Source organism: Pseudonaja textilis, chromosome 3 (genome assembly GCF_049901715.1).
Source record: "Pseudonaja textilis isolate UNSWEBS1 chromosome 3, rPseTex1.2, whole genome shotgun sequence".
Classification (NCBI taxonomy): domain Eukaryota; kingdom Metazoa; phylum Chordata; class Lepidosauria; order Squamata; family Elapidae; genus Pseudonaja; species Pseudonaja textilis.
This window is the reverse complement of record NC_141992.1, coordinates 150,151,609-150,173,973: the sequence shown is the minus strand read 5'-3', so window position 1 is coordinate 150,173,973 and position 22,365 is coordinate 150,151,609. Positions and strand designations below refer to the sequence as shown.

Sequence of the window (22,365 nt, the reverse complement as noted above, 5' to 3'; positions counted from 1 at the left end):
AACATCCTGCTTTTAACTTTTTCCTTTAAATATGTTGACTTTTAAACTGATTATTTTTTATTATGTCTTTGAAAAATTGCTTTGTATATCGTACTGTAAAAATTTGAAAGAAATGTGTAAATCTTTTTAATCAATGTCCATAAAAAGAGAAAAGGAAATAAGAATTTAAATTTTCTAATGACGATTTTGATGAAGTATATTTCATTAAAATGGGCAACTTAGAAAAAAACATTAACACGGTTATGGATACAAAAAAGAATGCTATGACTTTTTAAAATAACAAACAATATACTGTAAAAGTAAACGTAGCAGATGGCTGTAACATTATTCCTCTGTTAATGTATTTTCCCAGCAAAAGCTTAGTAAACTAATGTAAGGATATCTCTATGTATATGCACTTTGATCTTCTTTTCCTGACACATTTGCAACCTGTGACCTTAATACAAATGCAAGATACTGATGCAGCATTAAGGTTTGTGATGATGTCAAGGGAGAAGTATTGCAGCTTTCCAAAAACAGGAAAACAACACTTATTCTTGTTCCACTAGGCAGAATAGTTGATTTTAAAAAAAAATCATACACACACACATACGTGCACGTGCACGCACACACACACACAGACACAAAAGGATTTATTTCCTACAATTCCTTGACACACTTATCTTCCTAACATTTTTCCTCCCTGATACCTAGATGCTAATGAGTATCTATCTCACCGCTTAGCCAAGAAAGGGAAATTAAACACAGCATATGTTAAACACACACCTCTCTTGTGGCGGGTTCAGTGCAGCTAAATTGAATTTAATAATTTTGACAATTTCTAGGTACTGATGAGTGCCTCATAACAATTAATTTCTCTTTTGTGATTGAAATATTGCTATACCTCTTCTATTTTTCTCTCTCCCTCCCTTTTTTTTCTCTCTCTCCCACACCCATACACACAGACACAGACAAACATGCACACAAATAAAAGATATAGAGTGGATTGTGTATACTCGAACAAGATACAAGAGGCCTAGCAATATTATTTTTGGGCCAAACTATTGGTCTATTTTAAATTTAGTGTTTTTAGAATCATAAACTGCATTATAATTTTAAAAAATACATTAATGCATCCTATGTTAAAATATTTGAAAATATTACCTGAAAAAACAGAAAATTAGCAACAATGAGAATTTCCTGCTTCCTAACTTCAGCATAAATTCTGCAAGTTTAAGGCATGCAATTTTTCACTTTCGAATAATGAAATATAAATGACTGTTTAAGGATTCCCATTTATCTTTTTTTTCTACTCTGGCCTGGCCTGACCTGGTCTGGTCTGGCCTGTAGATGGCAGAAGAAAGCTTGCATTTTCACACACATTCAGTCATAGAGCAAAGCAGGTAGCACTGCTATGCAGACTACAATAACAATAATTAGTTTAAACTTGTGTCTCTTTGAAGCTCAACCTGTAACAGATTTATGTCTTGTTACTCCAATACAGGAACAACACAGTAACAGGTATTAAGGCTCTCTCTTTTCCCACAAGTTCAATAGGAAAGTTTTAGGCAATCTGAACAGAAACCACATTTTTCCCTAAAACGAATCTTTATATAACAATACATTTAGAAGATTGCTTTCTATCTATATATATAAAATCAAGCAAATTTATTTAGCAAAGTAAACAAGAATGTTATCCATCTACTTTTTCTGGACTTACTGGGAGCAAAGCCTTCTCTGTTGTGGCCTCTGCCTTCTGAGAACATTTTGTTGTCAGAGGTGAGATCTGCCTCCATCTTTCTGGCCTTCGGGAAGGGTCTTAAAATATGGCTATGCCATTTGGCATAGGGCCCTGATGGGGATGTACTATAGTGGTTGATTGAGTGAAAGATAAAAGCCTATGCCCACATTATATCGTTGCTTGGTTTTTAGCTTTTACTTAATTCTTGTTAATTGCAATGTTTTTATATTTATGTTTTAAAGGCATTGTAAGTTGCCCAAAGTCACTATGGGTAGTGACGAAGGTGGCATATAAATTAAATAAATAAATAAAATTCTTTAAAAATGTATTGATTGTACACTATGACATGTATTTTACATTTCTCTGAATATATTCCATCTTTATCTTTTACCATCTATTCCAATAGCCAACAGTTCTATTTTGCTATAATCTCATTTATTTAAAAAAAAATCTGATAAAACTTCTTACCGGGCATAATAGTCACCAGGTGGAATGATTTCCTGAAAAAATTGTAATTGGTACAGATAAAGTGCAATTAAATGGCCTCCACTGAATATTGTCATTAACACACAAAGGCAGCTGAAGATCAGAGGATCAAATGCTCGACAACAGGACCACCATGTGCACAAGCCCAAGAATAAAAAGAAATATACAGCTGAAGTCAGGGAAGGCAACATCATTCCTATAAAAATTAATGAAAGGTAAATGCTCTATACTCATTATATATGGATTAAGCATGATGTTTAAAAGCATTGCAATAGAAATTACTAATCACAATAGCATTTTAATATTCTGTATTGCACAAAGTTGAATTTATTTATGGACCAATTTGAGTGGCTTGAAATAATTCTCAACACATAAAATATTATCAAAATATACTTTGAGAAAGAAGCATCAGGAAATGTACTTTAAAAAACAGTATATTCTAGAGTGCATATTTAGATGCAAAACTTATCCCTTTTTTAATACTGTATATAACTGAAAGTGATACATTTATATATATTTGTGATTCGAAAATAACACAAAGCAGAAATAAATGTATTCATCAATAAATTTGATAATTATTTGAACCAGTGTAATACAGCTATTCATTTATTCTTATGATAAAACAGTTACCTGTTTATGTATCCTGCCATTTATAGGCTGGATGACTGATGAGGACTAGTTTTCATAACACATTTTAGGGATAATAAATGTATGCAAAAGCAATGAAATTTTACATAAATGAGGTCATTATATATTTATTTATCAAAAGTCTAGTTGTGTGCTAAAAGTATTAAAGACAATCATAATTGTAACCATTATTGAGGAATTTGGCAAAGGAAGAGAGCCCACCTGTTGTACCAAGTAAAATTGTAACGACAACTTTTCCAGCTGTGATTATAAGGTTACCAATAATTTCCTTCACTTTGGAAGCTATGGAGGCAATTCTGCGGAGTATTTTTAATTTTGTGGTTTCTTCCTCTTCACATTCTCCATCATCTAAATCTTCACATATTAATGCCTCTTCAGCCTCTATTCTCTCAATTTCATTCTACAAATAGAAAATTGAAAAAAATATATAATGAATCTACTTAATATAAATCTCCAAAAATACAGAGATTGATTATGAGTCCAAAAGTGTTTCTTAAATTAATGCTAACTATTCTATATTTCTTTGTAGATAAACAGTTTATTCTTACTTTTTTCTTCTATATGTTGCCTAAACAATTACTGTCTATGTATGTCTCCTGATTCTATCCTGTAATTGGATATTCCCATAATCTTGGTTATTTGATCATCTGTTGTTCCAATAATTGTAAACACTTCCTAACTTTTTCCCCTATCCATGACATTTTCTTCTCCCTAATCATCTCAATCCAATAACTTTCCCTATAAAATCTTCTCTACTGTTATTTCCATTGCTTATCCACATTGCTCACCCACAAGAGATGGGAGCAAAGTCTATCCATATAGTTTTGTCCCCAGAGTCTTTTATTGTTGCTGCCCCTATAGAATGGAACATGGCTTGCTTTTATTGCAACACTTTGTGAATTTCCAGCTGTTGTTTCTTCAACTCAATGTTATCTACTAGTGGGAACCCCAAGCACAACCATTGTCCTGAAAGTGTGGTAGGGAGGGATTCAGAGTTTTAATATTCTCTTCCCCTACATCATTTTGCAGGTGGTTTATTTCAGTGCTATCCGGACCCATATATTTGGCCCAGTTCTGTAGCTCCCGGTTAAATGTAAAAAGGAGCTGCTTATTTCCTTTTCCTCTTTTCTTCTTTCTGAAGTAGTTCTCTTCCAAAGCTGCTTCCCTTCAAGCTATTGTTCCTCTTGTAAAGAGGGGAAACACACACATACACACACAGACTCGCATGGTGTTTTAAATAGAACTTTACCTGTTTATTCAGGAGTGATTAATTACTCCAGGCAATACCTGGTCCTTTATCCATCATACCACTTATGCTCTAGAGTCTCGAAGGTCACTTGTAATATTTCCCAGTTTATTAGGCTTTTTGTTTGTCATTTGTATTTCTATAACTTTCTGGTTTGGCACAGCAGTCAAACAGGACAGGTACAGACGTCAACAGATAGTTAGGACTGCAGAAAAAACAATTGCAACCCAGCCTGTCTTCCATTGAGGACCTGTATACTGCATGAGCCAGAAAAAGGGCTGAGAAAATATCTACAGACCCCTCACATCCTGGACATAAACTCCTTCCCTCAGGATGCCACTGTAGGGCACTGCATACCAAAACAACTAGACACAAAGACAGTTTTTTCCCTCAGGCCATCACTCTGCTGAACACCTAATTCCCACAGCATTATCTTATGCCTATTGCCTAAGGACATTTACTTCCCTCAGTAGGGCTATATTGCTATTATCTTTCTCATATTTCCTATTACTTTCTCCCATTGAAATCTTACAAAATTGGCACATATATCATATGATTTATGACTGTATCTTATGATTTATATTTTATGGTTTATCACTATGTGGTTTGTATGTACTCTTGAGAGCTTGCATGCCGGAGACAAATTCCTTGTGTGTCCAATCACACTTGGCCAATAAAGAATATATTCTATTCAAGCATTTAGCATTTGACAATTTATCATCAGTTTGAATTCTTTTTCACTGCACATTATGATACAAAATGTATATTGAGCAACTTATTCGAAGAACTGTATCTTTGTAGTTACCTGGCAAGATCCCCCAAAATTTCTCAATGTTCATGCTATATAACACATAACAAACAAGTCAGGGAAAAATTTAAAGGTGCTGATATCAGGCACCCTTTAAGAAATGACTATTTGAAAAGAAATCTCACTGAGCAACTTGGGTCATGGAAAAGGCTTTGTTTTGTTTTTACTTATAAAAAGCTTATAAATGTAAACAACTTTGTGGAAATTTATTCAATCCTATAAACACATTTCAAGTATTTGCTGAGTAATAACAATACAGGACCCAGGGCATGTGATAATTATCTAATTTGATCCACATCTATTCAGAAGTCCAAAGGCTTTACGACTGTATTGGGTTTTTTTTCCCCTAGGCTCATTTAGATTAAGATTCAAAGCCTATCACTCAACATCATTTTTTAAAAACTGTCAAATTCAGATAAAGTCCAGGCCGGACGTGCGCAGCTACCACAGCAGCTGTGACTGCTACTGCTATATTTTGAGCCAGAATGTCCATTAGTTACATTTTAGTATGATTTATTAACATCCAGCTTTTAAATGTTTCCTCTGTGAGACACCACACACACACACACACACACACACACACACACGCACACACACACACACACAAATGCACCATTGTGCTAAAATAATATTGTACTGTAGATCTTATTGACACATACACCAACAGGGGGTCCCCAGTCAGAATCAAAATCCATTCTTGTAATTTGTAAGGTATTATAAATTGTTCATGTACAAACATATTCCAAAATAATGGCTGGAACTTATAACTGTCTTCTGTTATAGTGTATTGTAATTATTAACCATTTTTATTGCTTAATTGCTTTAAAAATTTTGTTCTGAATTAATAACACTTACATAAATAATAATTAGAGTATCATATGTTATATTAATGTCACAATATTGGTAAGCTTCTATACAATGTCTTTGTGAGGATGCAAGACAAATTCTCTGCTTTAAAAAATCTAAATGAATTTCTTTCCAGGAAGAATATGAACTGCATCTTTAAAAGCTCTTATTTATAATAATTCAGACATTAGGTGATTTTTAAAAAAAAATCTTATGTAATTCTAAAAGAATTAATTTATTGTATAAACTTGCTATTTGTTTCACTAAAAATTTAATATATTGATGGGTGGGTTTTTTTTCATAAATGAAATTTAATGAGATGTTGGTCTAGGGCAGGGCAGTCAAATTCCTGGCCCGCGGGCTGGTTGCGTGACGTACTGGCCACCCCTGCAACCGGTTTAGCGAAGGGGAAAAATGTTTCAATATGTCACATGATGACACCGTGACAACATGAGATTGACACCCCTGGTCTAGGGCCAATACAAATGCACCCTCAGTCTTGAGAGTTTGATGAGTGATTTTGGATCACCGAGACTTTTCATTCCAACTCCTGGATAGAATTCTGCAGTGCAGCAATGACTGATATTCAGGCACCACAATGATATTCTGTGGTGACATTTTTCAACACTTTACCAATTCTGGATAGTTACATCAATTTCTTACATAGCTAAGACGTTAACTGAAAATATTTGAAAAGCATGGAAAATATGTTATATGGGCACTTATTAATTAGGAATTTAAGCTGAGTGGCTCATCTTGGGAATTTGGAAGTTTCTCTCTTCCCATGTGAGTTTTGAGCAAAGCACATTATTTTCAGTATATGCTCCCTCTCTATGGAATAACCTACCCCAAATATATGGATGACATTTAGGAAGGTAGCCATAATGGAGGTGTTTAGAATGAATAATGTAATAAAGTAGAATGGCCAATTTTGTTTTTCGCAGGTTTTATGTTATTTGAGGACCCAGATTGTTCGGGGCAATATGCTAACTCTGTAAACTGCTTAGAGAGGACTGTAAAGCACTATACAGCGGTATATAAGTCTAAGTGCTATTGCTATTGCTGTTTTGTTCATTGGTATACCAGGATAGCTTAGATCTGCGCTGCTTTTAGATATGTTGTGTGTATGCTTGAAAACAGCTGAAAGTCCATGTCGAGTCAACAATAAATAATTAATATGTCATTCATTGTTCAATGGTTCTTTTTTAACGTTCAGAATTGTCAGTTGATGTTTTTTTTTTTTACAGAATTAGATGGGCATTGCCCTTAGGGTGCACGAATACAGGGAAGTGATTATCAACTTCTCCCTGAAAAAGGATCTTTGTCTCTGTAAATATCTCCCAGAGAAGCCTGACACAAGTGCTGGAGTGTTTTACTTCCCCTCGGATTGTGCTCTGAAATAATACAGAAAGAAAATGACTATGATGTTATGAAACCGCTTGAAGACACCTACTATCTCCAGCTCTGTTTGCAGATTCTCACCTGCCTCCCCAAATTTAGCAGCAGTGTTGTAAATCACAAATGAAGGAAGAGTCTCCCAAATAGTATTGCATTAGCAGCCTTTAATGCATGTTCATTTCAGAACGCAAAATCAATTAAGGCCAACCATAGGATGCAGGGCATACATTAATGCCAAACCAAAATGCAATATTTATCAGTTCCACATCCTTACCTAGTGGAACAGCTTCTGAAGGGCAAACTGAAACAAAACACTCCTTTGTGATTATTTAACAAGCTTTTTAGAAATAAGGAAATTCCATTATGGAAATAATTCAGCATTTGATCTGAGTCGGTTTTTCCTACAATATTGTATAAGGCTATTCTACTAAGACACCTGTACTAGTCAGATAATTGAACAGTTTTGTGCTCAACATGTCTATACATGTTCATCATTTGCTCTGTAACAGATAGCAGAAGCAAATGGATGAAAAGTATGAGGGCTTTATTCCCTGTACATATGTTATTTCATTACAGCTGTCTACTTCATCTCTTAGGCAAATTGCACCCCGGAGGGAAAAGGGATGGTGATGGTACTTTAAAGTATAGTATGAGTACATTGTAAAAGGCACTAAAGATCTCCTCTCTGGCCTTGCTTTGCTCATGAAATTTGCTTCTCATCTATTGTCCCCTTGTTGGGGGATCCCAGAATCTGGGGCATGAAATAAAACTTAACTGAATAAGCAAATAAACACACCAGGAAAATAAGGAAAAGCTTTTTACAAGAAGTCTACATAATTTACATATTTACTTTTTTAATTGAAGAAACATTAATATCTGACAATATAAATAGGCCATTTTAAACTGAAAGTGTGCCAGATTATTGGATTGGTATTTTTAATGCTTCTGAAACCCATGTGAGTAAAAGAATATATATCTGGGAAATGTTAATGTTTTTATAGTTTTGCCATGCATTTCTTTATAGAAACAATTCAACTGAATCCTGAGTTTCTATGTAAATGCATGTACGACTATAGTATGAATTTCTATGAAGACAATGGATAAACTACTCTGCATAATTTTATAGTCTACTTTTACCAGGTTCTAAAATTAAGGTTTCTAGTATAAGAGATCTGCATGTTATAGGATATCTCTCAGGAACATCTGTCTCAACAACACTATTATAACTGACCTGTATAGATGATAAGACCAAATTTCAAGTTAACAGATTGTTTGGAAATTCTGAAAACGTGGAGATTCTGCAAATACAAATAGTCCTTGCTTACTGACAGGCTCTCGTGCTAAAGTTATGATAGTATTTTTTTTAAAAACAGCTTTACAAGCAGTCCTGACATTTATGACTGTCACAGTGTCCTGAAGTCACATAATCCCCATTTGAATGCTTCGTAACTAGTGTAAATTGATGACCATCACAGTGTCCAACTATCATATGGTCACTATTTGCATGATTCCCAAATGGCTTGCAAAAAGCAGCGTTAACAGAGAATGGGGCCATGGCTTCCTTCTTGGGGCTGAGAGAACAAGAGTGAATGGCCCCAGGTCACCCTTCCGGCTTTGTATCCAAGGCAGGACTGGAACTCAGTTTCCTGGTTTCTAACCTGATGCTTTAATCACTACACAAACTGGTCCATTTGACATTATATACTTGCATCAAATGTTATAATTATACCATTTGCACAATAATAGGTTGACTGCATTGTGATTATTATTTTTTACATAACTGTGTAACAGACGCCTATGATTTACATTTCTAAATAGGATAGGATGTTCTGTTTTTAAAAGAATTTCCTTTGAGAAATGCTAAAGAGATAGTAAAAAATGAAACCCGCAGCAAAACCTATTCCCACTCTTATGGGAAAGTACACAAGTGGGAGTTGTAATACTTCAATTAGTATAAAATTAATAATAAAGCATTTCCCCTTCAGCTGGAAAAGAAAATTGCAAAGCCCATCCATAATATCAGGCACACTAGGAAAATAAAAATAAAAATTAAAGAGTAATTATACATACCATGTCTTCATTTTCAAACTGTTCATTGTATTCTCCCAAATTTTCTTGTTCTGGCTTTTGAACAATGTTTCTGCACACAAGCCATGTGGCCAGGCTAGCAATAAACATGAGAATATCAGGAACAAAAATCCGGATCCCATTGCCAGCATCTGCCCCTTTGACACTGTATGAAATTGAAGAAGAGAAAGAAAATTGGTTCTTATTTGACAACAACTAAAGGAAAAATATTTTGTATTTTTCAGCTATATCTTGGATTTCATTGTTTTTTTAAGAACGTAAGTATGGCTGAAGACTAAACTTCTGGATGAAGGGATGGCAGACCACATCATCACCGAAGAAATGGAGATCCACTGTGATGAAGATTGATGGATCAAGGATATGCCTGATCCAACAAAGAATTCCTATATAAAGAGAGGATGAGAGAATTTCCATCTGGGCTCTGGACAGATGCTCCTTACAAGCAGACTGTAGAAAAGTGGTCAACTCATGAATTGGAGCACCAGTTGAGGAGGGAACAATCAAATTTATAGCTACAGTGGAACCCATATCAATACTAGGTTTGTCAAACCTCACTTTCTATAATCCCTTAAAAGTATAATTATTTCAAAGCTAACAGAGAACAACTGGTCTTAATTAATTATGACACTAATTTAATAATTTAAGTTGGACTATCTTACATTTCACTTATCAGAATATGGATATGCAATAGGTCTATATATATTCATACTAATATTAATGCTAATAATAATAACAAGCCTTAAGTACAAATGCATGCAAAGTCAGATAAGACAGATAGCAAGTGCCGCCTCTGCAAAGAAGCTGAAGAAACACTGGACCACCTGTTTAGCTGTTTCAAAAAGATTGCACAGACAGACTGACTACAAACAATCGTATGATAAAGTAGCAACAATGGTGCACTGGAAAATCTGCAAAAAATACGATTTGCTGCAAGCAAGAACTTGCAGAGAAAGTCATAGAAAATGAAGAAGTTAGAGTATTCTGGGATTTTAGATTTCAAATAGGCAGGCATTTGCTGCATAACATACCAGACCTAATAATTATCAATAAAAAAGACACACACAAAAATCTGGATAGTGGATGTGGCAGTACCTGGAGAAAGCAGAATAGAAGAGAATGAAGATTAACAAAATACAAAGACTCACAAATAGAAATAGAATGATGTGGCAAAAGAAAATAACAGTAGTACCAATAGTAATAGGCACCCTGGGTGCAATCCCAAAATAACTAGAGCAGCGGCCCCCAACCTTTACAGCTTGGCGGCCTGGCTAGGGGAGGGAAACTGGGATATGCGAGTGGCAGGTCAGCACACACACAAGTGCGCATTTCAACTCTTGCATGAGCGTTGGGCCGGTGTGCATGCATCCACCTTGTGCATCCATGCGAGAACCCACTGGCCCACTGTTTGTGCAAGTTGAACTGTGCATGCACGCTCTGGCCAGCACTCGTCCGGCCCAATTCTGAATTGGCCATAGCCTGGGAGTAGGTTGCAGCCCAGGGATGGGGGACCCCAGAACTAGAGCATCATTTGAACACCATAGGCACTGACAAAAATCAGTCAATTGTAAAAGGCATCTTTAGTCAGAACCGCTTATTGTTCTGACCTAGGCTTCACAACATCATGAAACAGACTCCTTGTCCTGACAAAATCCCTTTTTATTTGGCTAATGTGAATTCCTATCATTTGTCAGTGTTCCAGAGATTGTCCTAATTAAATCATGAGCCTCAATCCAAGCTTCAAAAGAATCCAAAAGATGTATTAGGAACAACATGTCAGCATTATTGCAGTTAAAGCCAACTCTGACACACATGATTTATGGTCACCTGTGACCCTGTTTTCCCCCCTCCCCTGGGTATGTCATCAATCAGATTCTCCAACAAAGCACGTTCACGGGCTGGGTGTCATCAATCACATTCTCCAATGAAGGATTTTCAAAGGCAGAAGATCCAGTAGCCTAGCTACAATCTTTGTAAGACATGCGTAGAATGTACTTCTGGTTTTTTATCCCTCCCTGCTTATGGCAACTCAAAAATAGGCATAGGATCCAGCAAAGTCCCGGAAAACAGTCTTTCAAGGGTCAATTGTAATCACAGACCTTATCAGGCTTGGAGAATTGTCAGGCCAATACCTTCCAAGTGCAACTGTCGGGCTCCGTTAGGGATGATAGATGATCTGAGCCCGTCAGCACCTTTGCAGGAGCCATATCATCAGAACCCTGCTGATGATAGATACTCCCAGGTAATTGCGACAGCTGCAGTATGGGAGAATCATAACATGCCAGGGGCTCCTCAGTCATCCGTAACTTGAAAGGAAACCCCTGTCTGTATTTAATGGATTGTTGGACTTCATTTAACGATTCTGCCAAAGCTGAACTGAAAAAGTAACTGTGATGAAGGAACAGGCAATGGGGGGGAAGTTTAACTATTTATTTACTTGCGAGGAGATAGGAATCATGAGCAATGGATAGGTGATAGGGAAGGAAATAGTGGACTTATTAGGTAAACTGGATGATGGGAATAAGGGGTAATTAAGGGAATAATTAAGGGTGTGGATAGGAGATAGAAGCGTTTAGGTGCTGTGTTTATACCTTTAAAGAACACTGTAAGGCAGAGGCTTCCAATGGTAACCTAAACCGGTTGGGATTCCGTTCTTGTCGGATGGAAAATTTGTTGTTTGACATTAAAAACCCTTGAAACCTGCTTCCTGCTCTGCATGGTGATTTGTGGTTTGTGTGCAAATCTGCAAGTTTTCAAAGACCGGCTGAGAGAAACGCTGTACAAGAAAATACTTGGCAAGAAGTCTGTGAGTCACAAACTCAGATAAACAAATCTTCGCACTCATTAAATGAACCAATTGTTTCCCCTTTCTCTCCTATGTATTCCCTATGGGAGGGGCCATTCACCATCCACATGTGCCTTTACTCTCCAGTCAACCCTTGTTCCTTAACTGTTCCCTTTTCCTAACAGTCTACGCATGCGCATATCAGGAACAGGCTCCAGCTTTTCTTCTGCCCCACTGATCTCTGACTCCAAGGGCAGCTGATAACTGTTGGATGGCCCTGGCCCCATCTCTGCCTCCAATGCAGAGCATTCATCAGAGCCTTCCCCAGACTCCAGGACTGGCCCATGTTCCTCCCCAACCTCCTCACTGTCCAAGTCTGCCGCCAGCTCTGCTCCGCTGATGGGCTACAACAACAACAACATTTCCAGGCTTCCTGAATGTCTCTTGCTGGGCTTCTGGCCTGATGCAGCAGACATTTTACAATATTATGTCTTTTGATGCCAGCATTTGATTGTTTATAATTTTTTGCTTTACTTGATGGTATGTATGGAAAGTCTAATTTTCAGCATCTAACCTACATTTTCCAGTATATGTCTGCATTTTTTCTTTATTAATTTGTTTTCAAATACAGTATGTTATTTATTCTTCTCAAGGAATGTAAGATAACCAACTGCCTCCACAACATTCCTTGTTAATTATCTGAAGAGAAAAACGATTTCTTCCTAGCAAAATAAATATCGTAGATTCCTGATATTTCAATATAGAAAATTTCATCAGCTGATGCAAAATGTAGAAAAATATCATCATAGGATAAGAGGCATAACATAAAAACCACTTGGCATAGACTTTAGCAAACATAAAAATTTCAAGTCTCTTGAAGAATATGTAAAGCCTTAATAATCACATATCTTATTTTTTTTGGCAGTAACACTGTACAGAAGAAAAAGCAGTTTGGCAAAGAGTTCACCAACATATCAATAACACATTTGCCAAATATTTGCTTTCCAAATAGCATCATGAAGAATGCTGCTATTTAACGACATGCCAAAGTTAGTAGGCTCATTACTGACATAAAGCATGCAACTTTTATGGGTCAATGCTGCAAATGAAAACCAAACTTGGGCCAAATATAAAAGTAGACCCTCCCCTCCATGCTGTTTCTTACGCCTCATTTATTTTCTATACAAGCCAAATTATGTTTTCAATGAATTGCCCAGAATAAAAATAAATAAATGTGGACCTCATGCTGAGCATTGATTGATCTATAAGCAAAATCCAAAAAGACTTAGTATCTACCCTATTTTCGGTGGACCATCTCTAGCTATGTGCATAATTCTGTGTTTATTTAATTTTAATATGTCAATAGAATGGCTGGAACAGTAAAAAAAAAATCAGAAATAAAAACAAACCCTGTTGGATAACATTTGCATAAGACCATTAGCTCAGGAAAAAGATCAGAAAATATGAAGATGGAAAAGGTAGATGATAAAATAATATATAATAATATATCTAATTATTAAAGCACTGAATATTTTGGTGAACTCTCATATCAGAAACATTTTCCTTCTTTTTCCATTTCTTCTTTTCCCAACAAAAAGCACTATTTCTCATATGAGATTTGAAAAAAGATATTGAAACAGAACTACTGATGGAAATGTCTTTAAAACATTTTCAAGACAAAGGGGGCAAAAAAAGCTTAAATTCCAAAGGAGTGCCCTACCATTATTATTCTCTAAGAAGATTTCCAAATGAGAGAGGATCAGCACACACACAAGTGCGCATTCAACTCTTGCATGAGTGTTGGGCCGGTGTGCATGCATCCAGCTTGTGCATCCCTGCGAGAACCCACCGGCCCACCGCTTGTGCAAGTTGAACTGTGCATGCATGCTCTGGCCAGCGCTCGTCCGGCCCAATTCTGAATTGGCCATAGCCTGGGAGTAGGTTGCAGCCCGGGGATGGGGGAACCCCAGAACTAGAGCATCATTTGAACACCATAGGCAAAACTATAAAAACATTAACATTTCCCTGATATATATTCTTTTACTCACATGGGTTTCAGAAGCATTAAAAATACCAATCCAATAATCTGGCACACTTTCAGTTTAAAATGGCCTATTTATATTGTCAGATATTGAAGTCCACAAGTCTTAAAGTTGCCAAGGTTGGATACCCCTGCTCTAGAATTTAATGTTTATAAAAATGGGAAAGAAACTATTATAAAATCAAAGTGGGCCACAGTTAAGTTTGCTGGGTATGTTCACTGAAGGTAACAATTACATAAATCTTAAAAATTAATGATTTATATGCTGATACTGGCAAAAAATGTGATACCTTGGAGGAGGCAATTTATTCTCAGATGAGTGGAATAATATATTTTGGGGTTCAGAGACAGCAAAAAAATAATAATCCTTTCGTTATACTTTCAAACAGGTTCACTCAAACTGTATTTTTTTGAAGCATGACAAGATTTTATATTTTTCATCAATCAAATAAATATGGTAAATAACTTCCTACTTGTTACACTCAGATATGGTAGGATGTGTATTATTTATAAACATTTTTAGAGTTGATAAATTACAGTTGAGATCAAAATGTTTAAGTGGTTCTTGAAATTGATATAAAACTTGGACTTTTTTGTATGATGCAAAATTATTTCACATTATTTGTATACTATTTTAAAAAGAAGGAATAATGAAAAGGTACAGTTAGTTGATGTATAAATGTAATTACCAGCTTCCTCTCATATATAAGCTTTCAAAAGGGAAAGAGGAACACAGGAATTCACATCTGTCTAAGGCTACTAATATCTGGGTTAGCAGTTTTTTTAAATCAAAGCACTAAGTACTGAAGTCAGGTAATTCCATTCTCCATCTTTTGTGGATATACTGTATCAGCAATTTTAAAAAAAAATTGCCCAGGGACAGGTACAGTACTATGCATCATCTATGCATAGCAGCACTTTAATCCTGGGATGAAAGAAGAGGCCTAAGGGCAATGGCAGCTGAGCTGAAGTTTCCAAAGGATCATGCCTGCTTGGAGAATGGCAAGGCAACCCTTAGTAAGAAAGGCTGGTAGGGTAATTGAGGCTTTGTGAAATGATTCTGGCATGGTAGGGTCTCCTTACCAGAATTCTGTCCATTTAATGACCCCATGATTCAAATTTAATCACCGCAACTGGGGAAGGCTGGGATTGCCGTCATTGAGTGAAACAATTGTGTGATGTCTCTTTAACAAAGGCTTCATTCAACAACTAAGGTTTCCATGTCAATTATGATTGTAAGTTGAGAACTACTTGTACATCTCTGCAGAACCACAATCACATACCGACTTGTTGCAAAAGATTTTTGAAGTTCAACTGCATGGAAGAAATTGCCTTCTCCTATTTCTGGCATTTGCAGAAAAATATAAGTAAAAATATGACATTTTAAAAAGCATTTTAACTCAGCCATTTAGTAATTATAAGATCTTATTTGATACCAGGCCTAGATGGGAATTAGAAAGCAATTTGTCAGGTATGAAAGACAAGGACCACATGTTAAATTATAATTAAACTTATTTATTGTTCATGTCTATGCACAGGAATCTAGTCAACGAATGGTTAATACTATTTAATAGAATTCAAGAGGGTTTGGACTCTAGGTTGTACAGATTCTAGGCTGATTCCTCTTTTGACTCCATCCCCAGGCTCTGCCACTCCTAGTCCTACAAAACTGGGTACACAGCCTAATTTCAGTTGAGTAACATTATTAAATGTTTGGAGAGAGTGTTTTATAAAAAAATCATAGACAGATGAATCCATCATAAATCCATCATTACTGTAGTAGTTGGATTTTTAATCTACAAAAATGTATTTAATACATTGTTTTTGCACAAAATGCATTTTTCTAAATGTATACTAGGTGCATTTTAAGCTATTTTGAGCCAAGCACTGCATTAAACCAGCTACAATGTATAGCAAATAATTTCTGATCAGTATATTCATCAGAGAGATGCAAAAAAGGTCAGTTTTTTTATCAGAATTCAGAAGACTTATTAAATGCAGTAGATTATTTTGCTGGCCCCTAAATATCAGACAGAAACCTCAGCCTCAAGCCCAAATATGGGTATGGTGTTACCAATTTTTTCTAAGGAAATAAATACAGGAATCTGTTAGTGTACAATTAATGTAAAGGAAATGAGGTTCAGAGATAATCAACTAAGGTTATATTTATGAGGCATAAATGTAATATGAATTATTTCAAGAACATTATAGCACACTTGTCTAATAATAATGCTGCCAAGCATTATATATCTTTTTATCAAAAGCTTTGGGCATCTCAGTATATGAATGTATATTACCACTGTTTATTTTTTGTGCTCTGTGGTCTCTTTATGATTTAGTAATTAACTAACGTATTTGGAGTTTAATTACATCTCAACCTGGAGATTCTGGGTAATATACAAAACAATAAAAATATCAAATAATATTAAGAAAAACAAACAAACCTCTTCACAAGTAAGATGCCACTTACCTAAGTATGAATTATTTACCTCTGGTTTTTAAACTGCAGCAAACAAACATTTTAACTATGTTCAGTGGAGCACAAAAAATTCCCCATCCCAAATTATAATAATACAAATACAGAAGTTTTAATTCTTCTATTAAACTACAAACTCTCTATACCATTTCCTTTATGCCAAGAAATTAAACTGTAAATAAAAAAAAATACCACAGGGGAAAATACTACAGTAGCTGTCCTTGGACAACACTGATATGAGAAGACTTTATGAATTCAGATGAATGATGAAGTGGAAAAGAAAAGATAAGCAATATGTTCTTGTCTAAGTATTGTTTTACCAAAACCAATTAAGAAACAATCAATTTGTGGACGAGAGATTATTTTTTTCAATCATAACTTCTTAACATGAGTTGCAATGAAGAGGACAGATTGTTTTGACACATAGTCCGAGTTATGGAACCAGGACACATACCAGCATATTAGGTGCATCAATATTCTGTACTTGCTTCTAATGGTATTGAAGTGCTTCATTCATTCTTTGTACAAAAATATACTAATTTTGCAAAACTACTGAAAAAGAAAGTAATTGTAAGCTGAGCACCTTGTTCTGCTTTGCTGAAACTGACTTTATTTTTTGCCTTGAAAGTTTTATACAAACTTTGATGAACTTCCTGTTTATATTCCTATAATCCCACTTGCTCTACACATTTTCCCATGCAGAAATCTTTTCTGGTTGCTTCTGAATACATTCTGTCTCCATAGTTGCTTCACATGTCTTTTTAAATTATCCTATGATTGTACAATACTAAAGTCTGGACTCAATTTAGACATAAACTTTCCAGCAGACTACAAAATCAGTTTTCTACAAAGGAAAGTTGGATTCAAATGTACATTGCATAGGCTATGGACTCAACACTTAAAAGTGAAGAGTTGATGAAGTCCTTAAAATAGAAAGAGATTCATTTATTACTCATACTTCATTCAGCATATGATACCATATGCCTTTGGTGATCTCCTTTTGCTTAAGTTAAACCCAGTATTATATTATGCTTCTGCCATAAGTAGTTTACTTTTGTTCTGACCCAGCTGAATTCCCTGAGAGCAAACACAGATAAACTCAGAAACTCAAACTTTCACGGCTTTAATCCACAAATAAACTTCTTTGTAGATAACAGATGGCTTGTAGCTAATTAGTCCAACAAGAAAAACTTTGGCAGAAGTTCTCAAATAAACCAGAGTCTTTAATCACACACCGAATCCTTCAAACATTTTTGCCTTTTGCAAAGGCAAAAACAGTTTGAAACCAGGCTTATATTCTCTAGAGGGAGGGGCCATTAATTAGCATTCGTACTCCCGAGTCACCTGTGCTGCTCTTCCATGAATCATCCTGCTCTCACTCACACCTAGCACAGGCTCCTCGGAAATGTCTTCCTCATTGCTGCCGGCTAACCACAACAACTTTAGATGGATATAATATGCTTTCAAAAAAACATAGAAGTCCTGGTGAGATAATTACTTTTAATCTATAAAAATGTCTATATTATGTATAAATGTGACATTAGATGCACAACTAATTGATACCTCAAATATTTCAGAAAAATGTACATTCATGGAGTTTAGTACCAAAAAGCATCATATATATTCTGATTCCGATTCCCTTTTATTATGCCCATAATCCTAAAACAACCTAATAGTATTAACATTTTTTTTTGCCTAAGAAAAAATAACAGAATTCTAAATTTTAAATGTATATTCCAGCTCTCTAAATTAATCTGAAGCCATATTTATGTTCTCAATGAACAGACTGATACAGATTTAACAACAATGGTATATTCATTGCCTCCAAATAACCAGAGACTCTAATGTTAAGATTGATAGTAAGATCAACAGATTAACAGATTTAGCAGATTAACAGAGTTGGAAGGGACCTTGTAGGTCTTCTAGTCCAAGCCCCCAGCCCAAACAGGAGACCCTACACCATTTCTGACAAATGGTAGTCCAGTCTCTTCTTGAAAGCTTTGAGTGATGAAGCTCTCACAACTTCTGAAGGCAAGATTTGTGGATGATTAATTTGAGAACAGCTGTAGAAGTGTTTTTGTAAAATTCTATATCCTCTCAATAACTTATAATAAATACTGAAAGAAATTTGAGTGTTCCTGCCAATTGTAAAATTCTACCAATAACTCTACATCCAGGTTATGATAATAGCAGTGATAATAACCAGCATCCCAGCATCAATAAATACAAATTAAAATATTAAAAAATATTAATTTTACAAATACTAAAATGCATATTTAAATGATTTTTATAAGTGATAATTAATACATGAGGATTGCTTGAATGATGGTTAAATTATAGACATTTGCTGTTGACCTGATGGTAATTTTGGGAGAGCCTTTGAAAGGAAAATGGCAAAATTAAAGGATTTGGAGTGTGTTAGCTAGTTTTAAAACAAATAAAGATGACAATGTTAACCAAGAATATGAAAATGGAAAAAGAAACTGAAATTGATGGAAAGAACTGGTTTTCAGTTCTTTAAAATAAAAGGGGTAAGAAAAGGAAATTCCCCCTTTTCACCCATAGTAACCAATCACAGCGTAGACTGCCTCATGCACTAGCCAGCACTCTCCAACCAATCAGTTATAACTGTGTTCTGGCTCATTGTACAACCCCACTGTTTCAGCTACTACATTTACATATCTTAATGGTTTCTATGGTAAGAGACGAAAATAGGGTTAAACATACAAATACTTCAAGATACAAAGAAATGAAAAGGACTAGGTCTATCTGATTGGAAATTCTATTTTGCAGCTTATTTCTTAGTCTTGATAAGTGGATTTGACTCAGAAGCAAGAGAGCTTTAGAGCATAATCTGGGGTTTGGCTGGCCTACTTTCAATGTTATAATAATATAATTTTAAGAATCATTATATTAGAAGTGCCATATTGGAAAAATGGAACAAACTGCCGACAATTTTTTTCTCAGTGTCTTAGCCCAAGAACCCATGTTATCAAGCTATTTCCAGATAACCAAATACATATACTAGAAACAATTAATCCTTGGTGCCCTTGCTACAAAGGGTTCCTTTATTTAAAAAATGTGTATTAAATTAATATTAAATTAAATATGTAAGTGCACAGGAAATAACGCTATTGGTAGAAGCAGGAACATATGTAAATCAATGGAAGATAACAATAACAAAAATAGCATGAAATAAAACAGGACCAACCAATGTTGAGAGTAAATATAGAGACTTAAAAATATTTTTTTATTTCCCTTCCATTATTTCTTTTAAACACATTTGTGAAACATTTACAAAAAGATCTGAATTATTGGAATCTGAGTGAATTCTCATTTGCAAGTTCTCTTTAAGCAGGGGATTATCTTGTCTGCTGAAACAGAGAATAATTCCTACAGTATTTTTTTGCCCCGTCTTTTCAAAATATATTGTCATCATACACACAATTCTTTCTGGATACATATCCCACCACTAAATGTGAAAAAATTCCACATATAGGCAATGCATATTTGAGTTTACCTACTTCTTTTTAAGAATGCCTTTGTTTTACTCTATTTGACCTTTGCTTACAAATTGAAGAAAAAAGCCCTGGTTTCAACATAATTAACATTCAGCTGTTTCTCTTCTGCTGTGCCATTTACTTGACCATAACAGTCTCACCCTTGTATTTTGAATTTGGACTGACTCTTAAAAGTTGAATCCTAGCAACACTCCCTAGTTTTACAATATTTACATAATTGTTTTCATGGTAATTGAAAAATAGTTGAGTCATCTAAATGAAGCAAATAAATGTGTAAATAATAACTATTTAAATAATAGCAACATATGATCAGGACATTTGGTAATATACGTAAACAACTGAAGGAGAATCGAAATAGTCTTAAGGAGCTCAATATGAAAAAAAGATAAACTGAAGCTGAAATGTTACATATTTAGTTGCAGATAAGATTCATGGGATTTGCTTCTAATACAGTGCTCCATTTTATTTTGTAAAAAAATATTATAGGAATTAATACACACATACACATACACACACACACAAATAATATAAAAATCCAGCATTTGGCCTCTAACTTCACATTATTTCTAGGCTATGGAAAAAAATTTAAGTGCCCCACGCATTATTTTTTTTATAAATTGCATATTTAATAAATCTTCCTTCTCCTATTTTCTCCACATCAACCCTGTGAGTGGTTGGCTCAGCCACCCAGCTTTCATACCTAAGTCAGGACTAGAATTCTTACAATTATACTTACTATGTTACTTAACATACTTGTCACCTATTATATTATAATAAATTACAACAACTTCTCTAGGATTATAAAAAAGGAATTCTACTATCACAGATCTTTTGAAGGTATTTTCAAATATATACCATGCTTACAAAATTGCATCCTTTACATCAGAGGTGTCAAATTCATGTTGTAACAGAGGCATTACATCACATATTGGGACTTTTGTCCCCTTCGCTAAACTGGGCGGGGGCAGGGTCAGCGTATGATGCATCTGACCCACGAGCCATGAATTTGACACCCCTGCTTCACATTATACACTAGGAATCCTAAATTGGGCTTGCTTACATCCTATGACCATGCATTTAACACCATCAAAAATCAACATCTGTCTATCCCAGGTCTTTGGGAAGGGCTCAATAGATGGACAAAATGCCAAATCCAGACTAATTATCTGGTTGATTGTGCAACAAACCATAATAAGCATAATTTCAAGTTCTACTTTATGTTCATGCTGGTATAGGAGGAAAACAAAGGATGAAGAATATATTGTTCTAGAATGAGGACAACCATTCTTCCATAATGTTACATCATGTTTTAGTATGATGCCTAAAATCAATCATTCAACCAAATTCAACCATCCAACCATTTTTTGAGAAGGCTATACATATTTTTAAAGAATCAAGCCTAACGTTTTTGATTATATTTAAGATATAACTCTCCTAATATTTTTCCTCTGTATAATTCTCATCGCTTCCAACCTTTTTTTTAAGATATCATTCAGCAGTGAGCAACTGCAGATAGCAAGTGTTAAAAAGGGATGGTAATTTAATCATGCAGTGACATACACTATCTTGACTATTTTGAGCTTCTATGGGCTCCCCTGTTGAAAAACATATTCTTCAGAAATTATGTGGAACTATTTAGAAGTAACATCGATTCTCCATTGTTTTCCTTATTTATTTTCTTTCCTTCTTGCTTTAAAATGTCAAGTTACATCACATGTTAAATTTAAATATATTATACATACATGTCAATATCACTTAAGTAGCAAAATATATAGTATGGCAATAAAAATCAGTATAAGTTACAAAATTAAATTTCCTTCTTAGTAAGACATAAAAATCTGGTGCTCACCTTTCAAATCCAATCTGCCTTAGTGCTTTTTCCCATGTCAAACCTGTAGAAAGAATGACATATTAAGTTTCTTTTAGGTAGTTTTCATTTTTCAGTGAAGTCAAGAGACCAACTGACTGCACAAGGACAGTTTTCAATGGATTTCAAATGCTTATTTAAAAGAAAGGTTTAATATGGGTAAAAATAATTGGAATTTAAAAACACAAAATGGGAGTTAATGTAATTATGTACAAACAGTGAATACATAATAGCAAAAACATATAGACTTCTGTTAAGATTTGAAACAAAGAACAAGTTAAAGATGGCAGGACAAAATGGGCTATTAAATTTTGAATGTCATATATAGACAGACAGATGTGAGACAGTGTGGGAAACTGGTATGAAATTCAGATTGTGTCATAACTAAAGCAAAAATCTTTATAAAATTATCTATTGTGGTATAGGAGAACAAACACA

General features: G+C 34.9%; 1 protein-coding gene across 1 annotated transcript in view; it reads right to left on the bottom strand.

The window, feature by feature from the left end:
- PIEZO2 (piezo type mechanosensitive ion channel component 2) overlaps positions 1–22,365 on the bottom strand; it is a 195,077-nt gene that overhangs the window by 80,630 nt on the left and 92,082 nt on the right. The window contains exons 4-7 of the mRNA XM_087931054.1: positions 21,910–21,952; positions 9,223–9,385; positions 3,056–3,254; positions 2,189–2,402 (exon numbers count right to left, since the gene is read on the bottom strand). Coding sequence (XP_087787180.1) covers positions 2,189–2,402; positions 3,056–3,254; positions 9,223–9,385; positions 21,910–21,952 — 619 coding nt within the window. The remainder of the gene's footprint in view (positions 1–2,188; positions 2,403–3,055; positions 3,255–9,222; positions 9,386–21,909; positions 21,953–22,365) is intronic.